Consider the following 17,511-nt stretch of genomic DNA (forward strand, 5'->3'; position numbering starts at 1 on the left):
TCTTGCCTGGAGAATCCCATGGACAGAGGAGCTTGGCGGGCTGCAGTTCCAAGGGCCACAAAAAGTCAGACACGACTGAAATGACTTTTAGCACAGCACACATATTAATACATGTAAGCATAAAAAAGGTATAGAACAATAAACACTAGAGTGCTAAGACTAATTCTACCAAGACAATCAAGATAGGGAACAGGATAGTGAATGAAAGATGACTGCTTTTTTCTTAATGTGTCTTTGGATGTTTTACTTTTAATAGAGAAAGCACTGTTCTTTAGAACGTTAGATAACATTTAACTAAAAATAAGGTGAATTATAAGACAAAATGTATAATATAAACATGCATCACATACTTTAAAAAAATACTACCTAGAAGCTACATACTAGGATTACCTCTAGATGATATCATGGGTATGTTTTATTTTCTTTTGACTTACCAGCATTTTAAATATCTTCCCTACCACAGCAAGCAAGTAAATATATGAAGAATATAGGTAAACATGAGTAGCACTAAAAATAAGTAAGGAATTATTTTAAGTTAAAAACAAATATAATAAAAGTTCTTACACATCAACTAAAGAAGAAATATAAAACCCTGACACAGAAAATATGGATATAGTCAGGAAATGAAAATTTTACAAAGAAACACAAAGTGTTAATAAATATTTAGAAAAAACATTTATCTTAATTGAATACTGAATAATTGAAAATTACAATAGGATTCCATCTTTTTTTTTAAATTTTTTAAAATTTTATTTTTATTTTTTAAACTTTACATAATTGTATTAGTTTTGCCAAATATCAAAATGAATCCATCACAGGTATACATGTGCTCCCCATCCTGAACCCTCCTCCCTCAGGATTCCATCTTTCTATTAAACTCCCAAATACTCCTTAACTATACAAATTACCATTGGAGAGCCAATTTACATGGTTGATCGAAAATAAACCTCTACTCTTTTCTGACATCTCTCAAATAATTGTAAAAGAACAACAACAACAAAAAAGACACAAAATAATGAGGTTACAGAGAAATAAAGAGGAAAGGATAACAAATAAAGAGATGTTGCAATATTTTAAAAGCCCAGAAATCAGACATATAAGTTCAAACTCAATCAATCTGAAAAATCAAAACTGAAATATTTGCTGGCTAAATGGTTGGTGTGTTATTGTTCAGTTGCTAAGTCATGTCCACTCTTTGCGACCCCATGGACTGCAGCATGCAAGGTTTCCCTGTCCTTCAGTATCTCCCAGAGCTTGCTCAAACTCACGTCCATTGAGTTGGTGATGCCATCCAATCATCTCATCCTCTGTTGCCCACTTCTTCTCCTGCCCTCAAATCTTTCTCAGCATCAGTGTCTTTTCCAATGAGTTGGCTCTTCACATCAGGTGGCCAAAGTATTGGAGATTCAACATTAGTCCTTCCAGTGAATATTCAGGGTTGATATCCTTTAGGATTGACTGGTTTGATCTCCTTGCTGTCCAAGGAACTCTCAGTTTGAAAGCATCAATTCTTCATTACTTAGCCTTCATCATGGTCCAACTCTCACATCTGTACATGACTACTGGAAAAACCATAGCTTTGACTATTGGGACCTTTGTCGACAAAATGATATCTCTACTTTTTAATATGTTGTCTATGTTTGTCATAACTTTTCTTCCAAGGAGTAAGCATCTTTTAATTTCATGGGTGCAGTCACTATGTGCATTGATTTCAGAGCCCAAGAAAATAAAATCTTGTCACTTTTTCCACTTTTTCTCTATTTGCCATGAAGTGATGGGATTGGATGCCATGATCTTAGTTTTTTAAATGCTGAGTTTTAAGCTGGCTTGAAGTCCATCAGTTGATAAGCCCTGCTTATATATACTGAGAACTTTCAATAGCTTTTCACTGTTTTGTTTGCAAATATAAATGGATCATCAGACACATGCGGAAAAAGGAATCCTGAACTTGTTGAAAATAGACACAATAAGCCTTAGAAGAAAAGAAATTTTAAGAACTATTAAAATCCTCAGAAATAAGAAAAAACACTGCAAGATGCCTGTGTTTTATTTTTTCTTAAATTTAGATAATAAAAAATTCTTGGAAATAATAGTACAAAAAATTTAACAGAAAGATTAAAAAATAAACTTCAAGAAGTCTTTTAGAAAGTATAAAAAGAACATAGATATGAAAGACAAGAGAAAAAAAAGAAAACGAGCAATTCCAAGAGATTCAACATCTGGCTAATAGCGTAACAAATGACAGAAGGCCCACCCGACACACATCAGCATTAATTTTTAGAATAATGCAAAGAAGGATAAGACTTTAATAGCGTCCATGGAGAACAGTGAAGAATAGGTCACATAAAAAAGATAAAGAATCAAACTGCACCAAACTCTTAACGGTAATACTAGAAACTAGAAGATAATAGAATATAACCTTCAATCTCCTCAGAGGAACATTAATTACCAACCAAGAATTCTGCATGCAGCTAAACTATACATTAAATGTGAAGAAAGATGTAAGGCATTTTCTAGAGGTATAAAGTCTCAAAAAACTATTGCCTCTGTACTCCTTGTCAGCTATTGAAGGACATGATTAAGGAAGATGAGTATAAACCAAAAAGTGGACATGTGAACCAGCAAAAGAGGAATATAGCACAGAACAGTAAAGAAAACTTCCAGGATGATGGATAAGGAAAATTTCAGGATGAAATCTCTAAACATCAAGCTTAGAGAAAAACCAGTTCAGAATAGAGCAGAACTATGGAAGGCCCCAAGGGGAAATATTAAAAAAAAATAGATACGATAGAATAATTGATATATCTGAATATATTCAGATAATTATACTTTCTGGGTGAATTGGGGAATGGAAAGACATGACAGTTCTAAGGCCAGAAATTTTGGTGTTTTGTTTACTGCTATATTAACCCAAAGTCTTGAAAGTGCCTAGAATATAGTGAGAAACATTATGAATATTTCAGTGAATTAATAAATGAATGAGTGCATGGAAAATTAAAGCATTTCTAAACTCTGAAAAAAATTAATTATATAAAAATTAAATTTAATAACTGTAAAGTAGCTGGCTCAGGTATATAGAAAATATCTATAATTTTATTGCAAACAAATTGTTATATAGCTATACTGAGTAGACAAAAGAAACAGTATGTGTGTGGGTATGAACGTAAGAGAGAGAGAGGAAGGGGAAGAGAGTGAAGGAGAGAGAAGAGCAAGGGAGGGAAAAAGGAGAAAAGAGGGAGACAGCATGTAGATCGTTACCTGTGAGAGCTAACTAATTCATCTTTCATAGCAGAAAGTCAATACTTAATGCCGGCTTATGTCTGATATTTTAAAATATGGATATAAATACTAGAATAAATAGATTAAAAAACATCCAAAGTAGTGAAAAATTTTATCTCTAATGAGTGGAAATTGGGATTAAGAAGGAGTAGTAGAGCACCCCACTATTTTTGCATAAGCCTTCTTAAACAACTGACTTTTTATTTATTTATTTTTTTAAACAACTGACTTTTTAAATTATGTACATGCTTGATTTCAATAGTAATAAGATAAAATTAAACTTTGGCAAGCCACAAAAAGACAAATATTGGGAACCTATCTCAACATAACAGAAGTCATAATAGAACCCACAGCCAACATCATACTCAATGATGAAAAGCTGAAAGCACTTTCCCTAAGATCAGGAAAAAGACAAGGATGCCCACTCTCACCACTTTTATTCAACATAGTTTTGCAAGTCCTAGCCACAGCAATCAGAGAAGACATTACCAGAAAACTGCTGTTGTTGCTGTTCAGTCGCCAAGTTGTGTCCAACTCTTTGCAACCCCAAGGGCTGCAGCACGTCAGGCTTCCCTGTCCTTCACTATCTCCTGGAGTTTGCTCAAGTTCATGTCCATTTAGTCAGTGATGCTATCTAACCATCTCATCTTCTGCTGCCCCCTTCTCCTTTTGCCTTCAGTCTTTCCCCACATCAGAGTCTTTTCCAATAAGTTGGCTACTAGAGCTCATCAATGAATTTGGTAAAGTTGCAGGATACAAAATTAATATACAAAAACACGTAGCATTTCTACATGTGAAAGGCCAGAAAGGGAAATTAAGGAAACGATTTCATTCCCCATCACGTCAAAAAAGATAAAATACCTGAAAATAAACTTAGTTAAGGAAACAAAAGACTTGCATTCTAAAAACTGTAAGATGCTGATGAAAGAAATCAAAGATGACAAAACAGATGGAAAGATATAAAATGCTCCTGGTTGGAAGACTCAGGGTCATTAAAGTGACTATCCTACTCAAGGCAATCTAAGATTCAATGCAATTCTTGTTAAATTACCAATGGCAATTTTCAGAGAACTAGAACAAAAAATTTTATAATTTGTATGGAAATACAGAAGACCCCAAATAGCCAAAGCAACCTGGAGAAAGAAAAATGGAGCTGGAAGAATCAGACTCTGGGGTTTCAGACTATACTAAAAAGCTACAGTAATCAAGACAGCTTGGTATTGGCACAAAAACAGAAATATAGATCAATGGAACAGGATAGAATGTCCAGAAATAAACCCATGTACCTGGTGAATTAATCTGTGACAGAGGAGACAGGAGTATACACTGGTATAGGTGCAAGGCTGGGTACGATAAACTCTTACAGGAAAACATAGGCAGAATGCTCTGATACAGATTACAGCAATATCTTTTTGGATCTCTCTTCTAAGTAATGAAAATAAAAACAAAAATAAACAAATGGGACTTAATTAAACCCAAAAGCATTTGCGCAGCAAAGGAAATCAGAAAAGACAACATACAGGATGGGAGGAAATATTTGAAAGGAACTGACAAGGGATAAATCTCCAAACTATACAAAGAACTCATACAGCTCAATATCAAAAATGAACCCAATAAACAAATGGGCAGAAGATCTAAATAGACGTTTCTCGAAAGAAGACTATACTGACTTTCCAGGTGGCTCAATAGTAAAGAATCTGCCTGCCAAACAGGAGTTGCAGGTTCAATTCCTGGGTCAGGAAGACCACCTGGAGAAGGAAATGGCAACCCACTCCCGTATTCTTGTTTGGGGAATCCCATGAACAGAAGAGTCTGATGGGCTCAGTCCACGGGATCACAGAGAGTCAGATACAACTTAGTGACTAAATAACAACAACAACGCAAACATATAGATGGCCAAACTGAACATGAAAAGATGCTGAACACTGCTAATTAGTAGAGAAATGCAAATCAAAACTACACTGAGCTATCACCTCACACAAGTCAGAACAGCCATTATCAAAAAGTCTACAAATAATAAATACTGGAGAGGGTATGGAGAAAAGGGAACCCTCCTACACTGTTGGTGGAAATGTAAATTGCTACAGTCACTATGGAGAACAGTATGGAGGTTCCTCAAAAACTAAAAAGAGCTTTTTGGGAGACCACTAGCCTGTGCGCTTGGAACTAGCATTTTGTTTGGGATTCCACATACAACTTGATTTGGGGAAAGAAGAGGAGCCTCACTTAACTTTTTAGTTAGCAATACTTTGGGGTCTTTCTTTGACAGGGAGATTACTAAAGTGAAAATTTTGGGACCCCCATGGACTGTAGCCTGCCAGGCTCCTCTATCCATGGAATTCCCCAGGCAAGAACACTGGAGTGGAAGCCATTCCCTTGTTCATGGGGATCTTCCTGACCCAGGGATTGAACCTAGAAACTCCTGCCTTGCAGGTAGATTCTTTACCATCTGAAACACCAAGTAAAATGAGCAATACGTTCCTGGAAAGATAAGCCTGGGTGATTTGGAAATGTATAGGTACAAAATTTAACCTTGGAACTGCACCTTAAAAACCAGCAGAGTTATAATGTTCTGTTGCCCAGGAACTTATTGAATTTATAAGAAATTGCAAATTTCAAATTGTAAATTCAAGAGACTACATGGGCAGGTCTGTATAGAGTATAGTGACCTGGAAGGCCCAAGAGACCTTTTCAGGTTTCCTATCTGGTGAAAAGTTGATGTAATAACATTAAGATATTGACCTCTTTATTATCCTCAAAAGTAGAAAGCAGGTGCCCGTGAGAATCTGCATATCTTAAAGAAATCCATGTCAGTTTCTAATGTAATCATGAACTTTAATAAAGATGACTTTCTCTATATATATATAAAAAAGAAAGCTACCATATGACCCAGGAATCCATCCCACTCCTGGGCACACACCCAGAAAAAACCGTAATTTGAAACAATACATGCACCCCAATGTTCATCACAACACTCTATTTACAATAGCTAGGACTCGGAAGCAAGCTAAATGTTCATCAACAGAGGAATGGATAAAGATGATGTGATACATATATACAATAAAATATTACTCAGCATAAAAATGACAAAATAATGCCATTTGCAGTAACATGGATGCACCTAGAGATTGTTGTACTGAGTGAAGTAAGTCAGGCAAAAAAAAAATATAGCACATGATATCACTTATAGGTGGAATCTATAAAAAGGGTACAAATGAACTTATCTACAAAACAAAGAGAGTGACAGATGTAGAAAACAAACATGGTTATCAGTGTTTTATCAGGGATAAACATGGTTATCCCTCCTTACCAAGAGGAGGGAGGGAGAAATTGGGATTGACATATACACACCTACTATATATATAAACTACGTAACTAATAAGGACCTACCGTATAGCACAGGGAACTCTAGTCAACACTCTGCAGTGGCCTATATGGGATATATGTGTATGTATAATTGCTTTACTTTGCTGTACACCTGAAACGATCACGATATTATAAATCAACTATACTCCAATACAAATTTTAAAAATTAAAAGTGATAGTAACAGTACAGAAAAGAAAGGATACATGTACCCCAATATTCACTGCAGCACTATTGACAATGGCCAAGACATGGAAACAGTCTAAATGCCCACTGACAGATGAATGGATAAAGACGTCGACTATATACCACATCACACTCACACTCTTACACACACACACACACACACACCCCAGAGTATTACTCAGCCATAAAAAAGAATAAAATTATGCCACCTGCAGCAACATTGATGGACCTAGAGATTATCATGCTGAGTGAAGAAAGTTAGAGAGGAACAAATGTCCTATGGTATTACTTAAATATGGAATCTAAAAAAGTGATACAAATGAACTTATTTACAAAACAGAAATAGAGTCACAGACATAGAAAACAAACTTATGATTACCAAAGGGGAAAGGTGCTGAGGAGAGATAAATTAGAAATTTGGGAGTAACATATACACAATAATATATATAAAAGAAACAAGGACCTATTACTGTATAGCACAGGAACTATACTTGCTATTTTGTAATAACCTACACACAAAAAGAATCTGAAAAAATATATATATATATATATATATATATATATATATATATATATATCTGAATCCCTTCACTGTATACCTGACACTAACATAACATTATAAATCAACTATACTTCAATAAAAATGATAAATTATAAGCAACAAAAATACTGCATGATTCTACTTACATGAGGTACCTAGAAACAGAAAAGAAAATGGCTGTTGCCGGGGGCCAGGTGTAAGAGGAAATTAAGAGTAGTTATTAATGGTCACAGAGTTTCAGTTTTGCAGGATAAAAGAGTTCTGGAGACTGGCTTCACAACACTGTAAATAAGTTTACTATTATTGAACAGTAAACTAAAAAATGGGTGAGATGGTAAATTTTATGTGTATTTTACCACAACTGAAAAAATTAATTACAGCAAAAATGTGCAAAAATAAGAATTCTTGGGTTCTGCTCCTGATAATGGTTGAGGAGCTTCTACAGGTCCAAATCTCCTATATGAAACAACTATAAACTCTGGGAGGAAAAAAATAACTTGAACACACTGAAAAGCAGTGTGGCCAACAGCAGGCAGAAACTGCTAGAGGGTCAGCACTTGAAAGAAAACAGTGGCACTGGGTGAGTTCCCAATTTTTTAAATGGTTTTTAGCTGAAAGCAGGCTTAAAGAACAAGAGGATAGAGTATAGGCTGACGAAAGGAGCTAAAAAGTGAAAAATCTTGGAGAGGAGAGAAATAGGAAAGGCTTAAATTCCATGTAACAATCTTGCCAGGTCAGGCTGACCCCTGAACTTACACATGATCAGAGCAGACTCAAGCATCCTGAAAAATGAAAGTGAAAGTCTCAGTCTTGTCCAACTCTTTATGACCCCATGGACAATATAGACCACGGAATTTTCCAGGCCAGAATACTGGAGTGGGTAGCTACACCCTTCTCCAGGGGATCCTCCCAACCAGGGATCGAACCCAGGTCTCCCACATTGCAGGCAGATTCTTTACCAGCTGAGCTCCATGGGAAGCCCATGATCAGGGCAGACTCAAGCATCGCAATTAAAGTTAAAATAACTCAACAGTGATTATCATCACCAATTACTCCAGGGACACAGAACTTGGAGTTCAGTTAAATTAACTGCCCACACGTACACAAAATATTACCATTGTTCAGATAAATACAGGCATACCTTGAAGACATCGCAGTTTTGGTTCCAGACCACCACAATAAAGTGAATATTGCAAAAAAGGGAGTCAGACAAATATTTTGGTTTCCTGGTACATATAAAAATTTTGTTTACATTCTACTGTAGTCTATTAAATGTGCAATAGCATATTTGTAAAAAAATGACAAGCTTTAATTAAAAAGTACTTTATAGCTAAAAAGATGCTAGTTAATCATCATCTGAGCTTTCAGCAAGTTATAATCCTTTTGCAATAGTACAACCTAAGATCACCAAGCACTATAACAAATATAATACTACTACTATTAGCAACAACAACAGTAATAATGTTAGCAACATTGTCAGAATTAACAAAATGTAACACAGAGACACAAAGTGACCAATGCTGTTGGAAAAATGGTGCTGAAAGACTTACTTGAGGCAAGATTGCCAAAAGCCTTCAATTTGTAAAATATAAAATTATTTGTGAAGCACGATAAAGTGAAGCATAATAAAATGAGATATGCCTTTACAACTGAATTCTAGTTATTCACAATGACCAGGAAATGACCCAAAATTACTAAACATATAAAGAAACTGGAAAACATGTCCAACTCAAAGAAAATTCAATCAGTGGAGACAAACCTCAAGATGAACCAGGTGTTAAAATTAGCAGACAAAGAGTTTAAGGAAAAAAATACACTTGTAATGGATAAAATAGAAAAATTTAACATAGAAATAGAAAGTATAACAAACATACAAATGGAAATTCTAAACCCAAAAAATCCAGTATCCGAAATTAAAAAAAAAAAAAAATCTCTGTATGGGCTTATGAGCAAATTAGGAACAACAAAAGATTTGATGAATTTGAGGATAGATCAATAGAAATTATTCAATATGAATAAAGAAAAATAGGTTTCCAAAAGTTAGCAGAGTAAAGATCTACAGTAATATACATATAAACAGAGTTCCAAATGGAGAGGATAAAGAGAATAAGAACAAAAAATGTATTTGAAAAAATATCAGCCAAAAATTCTTTATATTTCATGAAAATAGCATTCTTAAACATTGGTTTGGGAGTTTAAGTTAATTTAATTTTTATGAAAAGCCATTTGGCAATGTGAATCATGAATTTTAAAAGGATTCACATGTACTTTAAGCTAGTAGTTCTGTTTGCAGAAATCTATGCCCAGGAAATAGGTGGAGATAGGTAAGAAATGTATTTACAGAAATTTTCTTCAAAGCATAATCTATAGTGAAAGTGAAAGCAAACGTCACTCAGTCATGTCCAACTCTTTGAGACCTAAAACCTTGTATTATCTAATAATAGGTTACTTAATAAACACTGAGTAATAGCTGACACATATAAATATTTTTTAAATGAATTAACATCAAGTTTTTCATTATAAAGGACATCAGAAATTATGATACACTGAAAAAAGCAAAAAATAAATTTGGTATAAGCATAATACCTACTGTAATATAGAAAATAATATTATAAAAGAGACAGAATGGGAAAAAGGGTTCAAAGGACTCTCTCTGAATGGAAGGATTATGAGAGATTTTTATTTTCTTCTTTACACTTATCAATATTTTTCAAAGTTTTATAATGTGAATATATTTATACATATGATCAGAAAACTAGACTCACCAGTATGAAGCTATAAATATATACCAAGCATATCCTTAAGATCTGTGTCCTATATACTGTACCTTCACCAACCGCCCAAATTTACCTTGGTCCAGAGCCACTCCCATTCACATCCAGACTGAGCTCTTGAGGTTTAGTAATCTCTTTATTAGCAACCAGTTCTCTTGATTTAAATACAGCTTGAGTCCTTAACCTGTAAAAATAAATTTAGACATAGAAATAGACCAAACAATCCTAAAATCTGTATGGACCCACAAAAGAGCCTGAATAGCCAAACCTTGAGAAAGAAGAACAAAGATAGGAGCATTGCATTTTCTGATTCAAACTCTATTATAAGCTATAGTCATCAAAACAGTACAAGCATACAATTCTGCAATAAAACACCAAACCACCAGGTTAAAAAAAATCAGCAGAGGATCTGAATAGACATTTGTTCAAAGAAGATATACAGATGGCACATGAAAGATGCTTAACATCACTAATCACTAGGGAAATGAAAATAAAACCACACTGAGATATCACCTCACACCTGCCAGAAGGGCCATTATGAAAAAGAAAACAAGTGCTGGCGAGGATGTGAAGAAAAGGGAGTACTTGTGCACTGCTGCAGGGAAAGTAAACGGTGCAGCTGCTACGGAAAACAGTACAGAGACTCTTCAGTAAACCAAGAGATTCCTCAATTAATTAAAAATAGAACTACTATGTGATCTAGCAATCCCATTCCTGGTATTTATCTGAAGAAACCAAAAACACTAATTAGAAAAGATATATGCATCCCTGTTTTCACTGCAGCATTATTTACTTGAATAGCCAAGATACAGAAGCAACATAAGTGTCCCTCAGTAGGTGAATGGATACAGAAGATGCAGTATATGTATACAACAGAGTATTAGCCATAAAAAGAATAAAATCTGCCATCTGTAACAACATGGATGGACTTGGAGAGTATTATGCTAAGGGAAATAGGTCATACAGAGAAAGAAAAATACTGTATGATTTCACTAAAAAACAAAAGAACAAACATAACTAAACAGAAACAGAGTCATAGATATAGAGAACAAACAGATGAGAAAAGGGTCATGGGAGGTGAGAAATGGGTGTGGGAGACTGAGGTAGAAATTTTCAGTTGCAAAATAAATGACTCATGGCTTTGAAATGTACAGTGTGGGGAATATAGTCAATAATTATGTAATATCGTTGTGTGTTGACAGATGACAATGGTTGACTCATTGGAAAAGACCCTGATGCTGGGAAAGATTGAAGGCAAGAGGAGAAGGGGATGACAGAGGACGAGATGGTTGGATGCCATCACTGACTAAATTTGAACAAGCTTCGGGAGCTGGTGAAGGATAGGGAACCCTGGCATGCTATAGTCCATGGGGTTGCAAAGAGTCAGTCACGACTGAACAACAAGAACATTACCTTGATACCAAAACCAGACAAACAAGGTATGAAAAAATAAAACTACAGACCTCAGAAATATTGATGTAAATATTCTCAACAAAATATTAGTAAAAAGAAATTGTTAATGCACGTTACTTTGTTGACAAAGGTCCATCTAGTCAAAGCTATGGTTTTTCCAGTAGGCATGTATGGATGTGAGAGTTGGGCTATAAAGAAAGCTGAGTGCTGAAGAACTGATGCTTTTGAACTATGGTGTTGGAGAAAACTCTTGATAGTCCCTTGGACTGCAAGGAGATCAAACCAGCCCATTCTTAAGGAAATCAATCCTGAATATTCATTGGAAAGACTGATGCTGAAGCTGAAACTCCAATACTTTGGCCACCTGATGCGAAGAACTGACTCATTGGAAAAGATCCTGATGGTGGTAAAGATTGAAGACGTGAGAAGGGGATGACAGAGGATGAGATGGTTGGATAGCATCACCAACTTGATGGACATGAGTTGAGTAAGCTCTGGGAGTTGGCGATGGATAGGGAAGCCTGGTGTGCTGCAGTCCATGGTGTCGCAAAGAGTCAGACACGACTGAGTGACTGAACTGAACTGAATGCATAAAAAGTATTATACATTGTAACCCAGGAGATTTATTCCAGGGATATAAGGCTAGGTCAATATATATATATTAAAAAAAGCAATCAATGCAATCCACTGTATTGGCAGGCTAAAAAAGAAAAATCAAACAACCATGTCAATTATCTCATAAAAGATACTTAACAAAATCCAGTGGTCATCATAAAAACTTCATGCAATCTAAAAGGAATAAAAATTAAAAATGAACTGTTACCAAAATTTAAAACTTTTGCTTTGTGAAAGATCCTTTTGAGACTGAAAAGAAAAGAGACTAGGAGAAATTACTTGCAAATCCACCTACCTATCTGAAAAAGGACTTAATATATTTCGAATATATAAAGGACTCTCAAAACTCAACAGGAAAACAATCCAAACAATCTAGTTAGACTATGGCAAGAGATACTAAAGAGACAGTTTACCCAAAAGAATGGACAGAGGGCAAACTAGCAAATGAAAGGATATTGAGTATCACCAGCCATAAGGAAAATGCAAACTAAGATGACAAAGAAATGTCACTGCACACAGGCGCAGAAGACATCAAATACAAATTTGTGACACAATCAAATGCTGACAAGGGTGTGGAGAAACAATCTTTCTCATGTTACTGGTAGGAGAAGTATTTTAAACTAAACGAAAGTGAAAGTGAAGTTGCTCAGCTGTGTCCGACTTTTGTGACCCCATGGACTGTAGCCTACCACACTTCTCCGTCCTTGGGATTTTCCAGGCAAGAGTACTGGAGTGGGGTGCCATTTCCTTCTCCAGAGGATCTTCCCGACTCAGGGATTGAACCTGGGTCTCCCGTGTTGTAAACTAAATGAGTATAAGCTAAATATGATCTCTTATATGATTTAGCAATTATATTCCTAGTTCTCACTTGTAGACACAAAAAACTTAGGCCACACAAAAACTTGTATAAGAATGTACATGGAAGCTCTATTTGTAACTGAAAAAACTGAAAACAAGGAAACTGTCTAATAGACAAATGGTTAAACAAACCACAGTGCATCTATATCATGGACTAGTACTCAGAAATCAAAAGGTACAATATATGTAACAATCTAGATGGATCTCAGCATTATGCTGAATGAGAAAAGCCAATATCAAAATTTAACATTGTGTATAATTCCATTTATATACAATTCTCAAAATAACAATCTAGAAATAGACAACAGAATAGGAGTTCCAATGGTTAGGGACCGGAGAAGGCAATGGCACCCCACTCCAGCACTCTTGCCTGGAAAATCCCATGGATGGAGGAGCCTGGTGGGCTGCAGTCCATGGGGTCGCAAAGAGTCGGACACGACTGAGCAACTTGACTCTTACTTTTCACTTTCATGCATTGGAGAAGGAAATGGCAACCCACTCCAGTGTTCTTCCCTGGAGAATCTCAGGGACGGGGGAGCCTGGTTGGCTGTCGTCTATGGGGTTGCACAGAGTCGGACACGACTGAAGAGACTTAGCAGCAGCAGCAGCAGGGTTAGGGACAGGTTGGGGCAAAGAGTGACTCTAACAGCCCGGACCTCCCTGGTGGTCCAGTGGCTAAGACTCCACCATCCCAATGGAGGAGGCCCAGGTTTCATTTCTGGTCAGGAAACCAGAATGCCACAACCCAGAGTTTGCAGGCTGCAACAAAGAGTTCACATGCTGCAACTAAGGATGTCTCACGTCACAACAAAGATGGAAGACCTCCTGTGCCACAACTAAAGAGCCAGTGCAACCAACCAAATAAATAAATAACACATATTAAAAACAGGTGAGGACATAGTAATAATCTAATCGGGAAAATAGTTGGAAAAAGAAAATACACATCTATATGTGTATTACTTTCCTATACTCCTAAAACTAACACACTGTTAATCAACCATGCTCCAATACAAAATTAAAAAACAAAAAAAAACAGCGTAGTACAAATGAAATCTTGGTGGTGCTGAAATAGTTCTGTGTTTTGACTGTGGAAGTGGTTACACAAATTCACACGTGATAAAATGACATAGAAACACACACACCTGTTGTATCAATGTTAATTTCCTAGCTTTGACAATATACTATGGTTGTATAAAATGTAGACGTTGGGAGAAACTGGATGACGGGCACATAGAATCTCTGTACTATTTTTGCAACTCCTATCAATATTGTAATTATTTAAAAATAAAAAGTTTTAAGAAATCTCTATACACAAAACTTGTTCAAAATTTGTGTTTCATAGTGCTTTCATCTAAGATAGGATGATCAAGAGAACAACAAGCAGTTTATTATCATTAAGGAGCATTACTTGAATACATAATGCTGTTCAACATGATGTCCAACATAAAATTATCCATTTTCCCCAGCTAGACTGTGATCTCTTTAAAGTCTACATTTAATTCTTTTACCTATCTCAACTACCTAGAACCATTCCTCACATAACGCAGACATTCAATAAATGTTTGTAGAATGAAGTTCTCAGGAGAAACTACACGTTAACTGGAGGACTGGAGATTGGGGTCATAAAATTGGAGCAACATTTCAGCCTTTGGTGACAATCCTGTCACAAGAGCCTTCATTTTCACTTACTTTAAAAGCCTCCAGGTTCAACAGTGAAGAATAAAATTGACCATAAAGGAAGAGAAAGAGGAAGATAACATTTGCTTCCTAGGGAAGTCAGTACTGCACTGGAGAAAACAAGTAAGGTGGACCTTTCAAAGACATTAGGATTTAAAAAATATTGAGCAGGATCCGAAAATGAAAGAAAATTAACTCCAAGAAGTAAAAGAAAATAACGGTAATATTAGGTGTGTAAGGATCAACATGTCTAAGAACGTGTACAAAGGGGAAAAGGTATGCTTGACCAAGGAGAAAATGGCAGGGATACACACACACACACACACACACACACACACAGATACAACACACCCTTTCCTTGAAATTTACTTATAAAAAGACATAAATGCTATATTTTCTTATGTTTAAATACAATTGCATTGATCTATTGGTATTTGAAATTAAGATAACAAACTTTGACTCTGTATGTAAAACTATAATGAACACTACATGATATTAAATAGGGCTTTAGCTTTTGAAACATTGTTCTTAGGGAAAAATTGTCAGAGGAAGAGCAGTTTAAATGTGGGAAGGTGTATAATAATTGGCTATTGAACAGGTTATGCTTCATAATCAGAAAAGGTTGAATTTAGCAGGTTATCTTTGTTATATGGAATGATGACACCTAGTCACACGTAAGTCTTATTTTACATCCTAAAATCTTAAGTTTTTATTTAATGCTTAATATTCTCTACAATGACATCAAATAGCAAAGTATTCTGTGTAATGGTAACATTGTTGAAAAATACTGTCTTTAGAATCCAGCCAAAACTACACCGGACAGGTGAGAAGTAGATACTCTAAGCTAACATTTTGGAAGACAAGGTAGTCTTTCAGTTCTTCCCCAAAAGACAGTGCAATTTATTTGGAAGTCATAGCTGCTATGCATCTTAAGCAAACCAAGATTCTGAGGAACTTCTGTTCCTACACATCTGTTACAGTAACACAGCTGTCATTTTATACTGTATTCTCCAAACTACAGGTACTGCTGAAATAAACAGGCAGAACTCACCAGTTATAGTCCAGTCGAGACTGATGAAGCTGCTGCTGTTTCAGGAGAAGTTTTGTCTCCTGCTGGGCCAACAGATGCTGAAGGCGCTCCTTTTCAATTTCCAGCTCCATTTTCTGAAGCATAAGTTGCTGCCTTCTATCTTCTGAGAGCTGCTTTCTGATATCATTTTCATTAGGTGGCAGTGCCCCGTGGCCATGCATCAGAGACGCCCAGGAAAGCCCACAGTACCTGCACGAGTCCAGGTGTGTCTTGGAATGCTGAGGGCCCATGTTTGTCGGATGGCTCTCGTAAACATGATCTGCATTTTCAGAAAGTCCATGGCCACAACACTGACCAGACGGAGGAGCCTGAAGGTGCTGGCATTCCTTCATCTTCAGTTCTTTGGGAGGGGCTTTCTCTGTAGGGACTGCGTCTACTAGTTTTTTCCCTGGGGATCTGTAATTAAATGTTCTGGTCTCTGAGGGCACCTTGCCCATATCCTCTTTGGAATAATGAAGGGTTGCTGGTTTCAAAGAATTATTCCTAAATTCTACAAGGGATTCCAAAGCTGAGTCCTGATTTGCAGACTTAGGCCTCTGCTTGGTTTGAGTGTTGATCTGTGGTTTGGGTACACTCAAGTAGGAGCCATCCAGTTCCAAAGATGCAGATGGGAGAGTGCTTTTCCTATTGGATACCTAAAAGGAACCACAAGATCACTTGTCAAATAAGAGCACAATAGAGGGAGTTCTTTTGACTCTTCAGGAATCAGTGATACATGTTTACCAAGACAAAGCTGTGTTTTTATCTTCTTAATAAAGATAGTATTCATAACTAAACAGACATGTGCCACAAGGCTAAACTCATTTTCAAACAATCTACATTTCAGTAAATTCACAAGGATGAGAAAAAGAAAGTGTTGCCACTCACTGCTTAAGCAAGACTTTAGGAGTTGCAAATAAGGGTTACATAACATCAACTTTGAGAAGAAGAAAAACAGTAAATGTTAATATCTTAAAATGTTTAATTTTGAATACTAAGCCAAGAAATCCATTCAGCCACCTTAAATACTTTTGATTGGCCATTACACAGCATGAGATTTGATGTAAAACATTTCACCTTATGCTGAATAGGATGTTAGTTACTGCTAGAAATTTGATGAGTTTTTATAAATATTTTTACAGTACACAGATAAAACCAACCACTTTCCACAAAATATGATTCTAATCAAAAGTAGTTATTTAAATACAAAACATTTAATTTCAGCTATAAACATAAGTGATTTCTCAATTAAGCTGTTCAAATGATTACAGTCTGATAGAAGTCAGGCGGAAAGGAAGCAGTTGCAAATTACCTTTGACAAGCCAATAGAATGAACTTTCCCAGCATTTTAGCCTCAAGCTTGTTCTACTCAGGAGAGCAAAACTTAGCTTTTAGCAGTGATGCTCAAACTTTAGCACGAATCAGAATCACCTGGAGGGATTGTTAAATGTGAATTGCTTGGTTTACTCCCTAGAGTTTCCAGTTCAGTAACTCTAGAGTAGAGCTGAAGAATGTGCTCCGTTAACAAGCTCCTGGGTGGTGCTGCCAACCTGGAACCAAACTCTAAGAACCACTGGTCTGTACCGTGGGCCATTAGACTCCTCCTTTGTCCCTCCTATAAGGACCATTCTGATTATATCAGGCTTACCCATGGAATCCTGGATAATTTCATCATCTTAAGATCCTGAATGGCATGTGTAAAGTCTCTTGTCATACAGAGTCTCTGTGCCATATA

The 17,511-nt window shown here is 36.1% G+C and overlaps 1 protein-coding gene across 5 annotated transcripts in view; it reads right to left on the reverse strand.

Annotated features, from left to right (window-relative positions):
* The window catches only part of KIAA1328 (KIAA1328 ortholog), a 416,288-nt gene that overhangs the window by 138,568 nt on the left and 260,209 nt on the right, over positions 1-17,511 (reverse strand). For 4 of the 5 annotated variants that reach the window (XM_070361543.1, XM_070361547.1, XM_070361545.1 and 1 more), the window contains exons 7-8: positions 15,759-16,432; positions 10,221-10,328 (exon numbers count right to left, since the gene is read on the reverse strand). In XM_070361543.1, the coding sequence (XP_070217644.1) occupies positions 10,221-10,328; positions 15,759-16,432 (782 nt within the window). The remainder of the gene's footprint in view (positions 1-10,220; positions 10,329-15,758; positions 16,433-17,511) is intronic. The other variant, XM_070361544.1, reaches the window with a different exon arrangement.

Source organism: Bos mutus, chromosome 24, assembly GCF_027580195.1.
Source record: "Bos mutus isolate GX-2022 chromosome 24, NWIPB_WYAK_1.1, whole genome shotgun sequence".
Lineage (NCBI taxonomy): Eukaryota > Metazoa > Chordata > Mammalia > Artiodactyla > Bovidae > Bos > Bos mutus.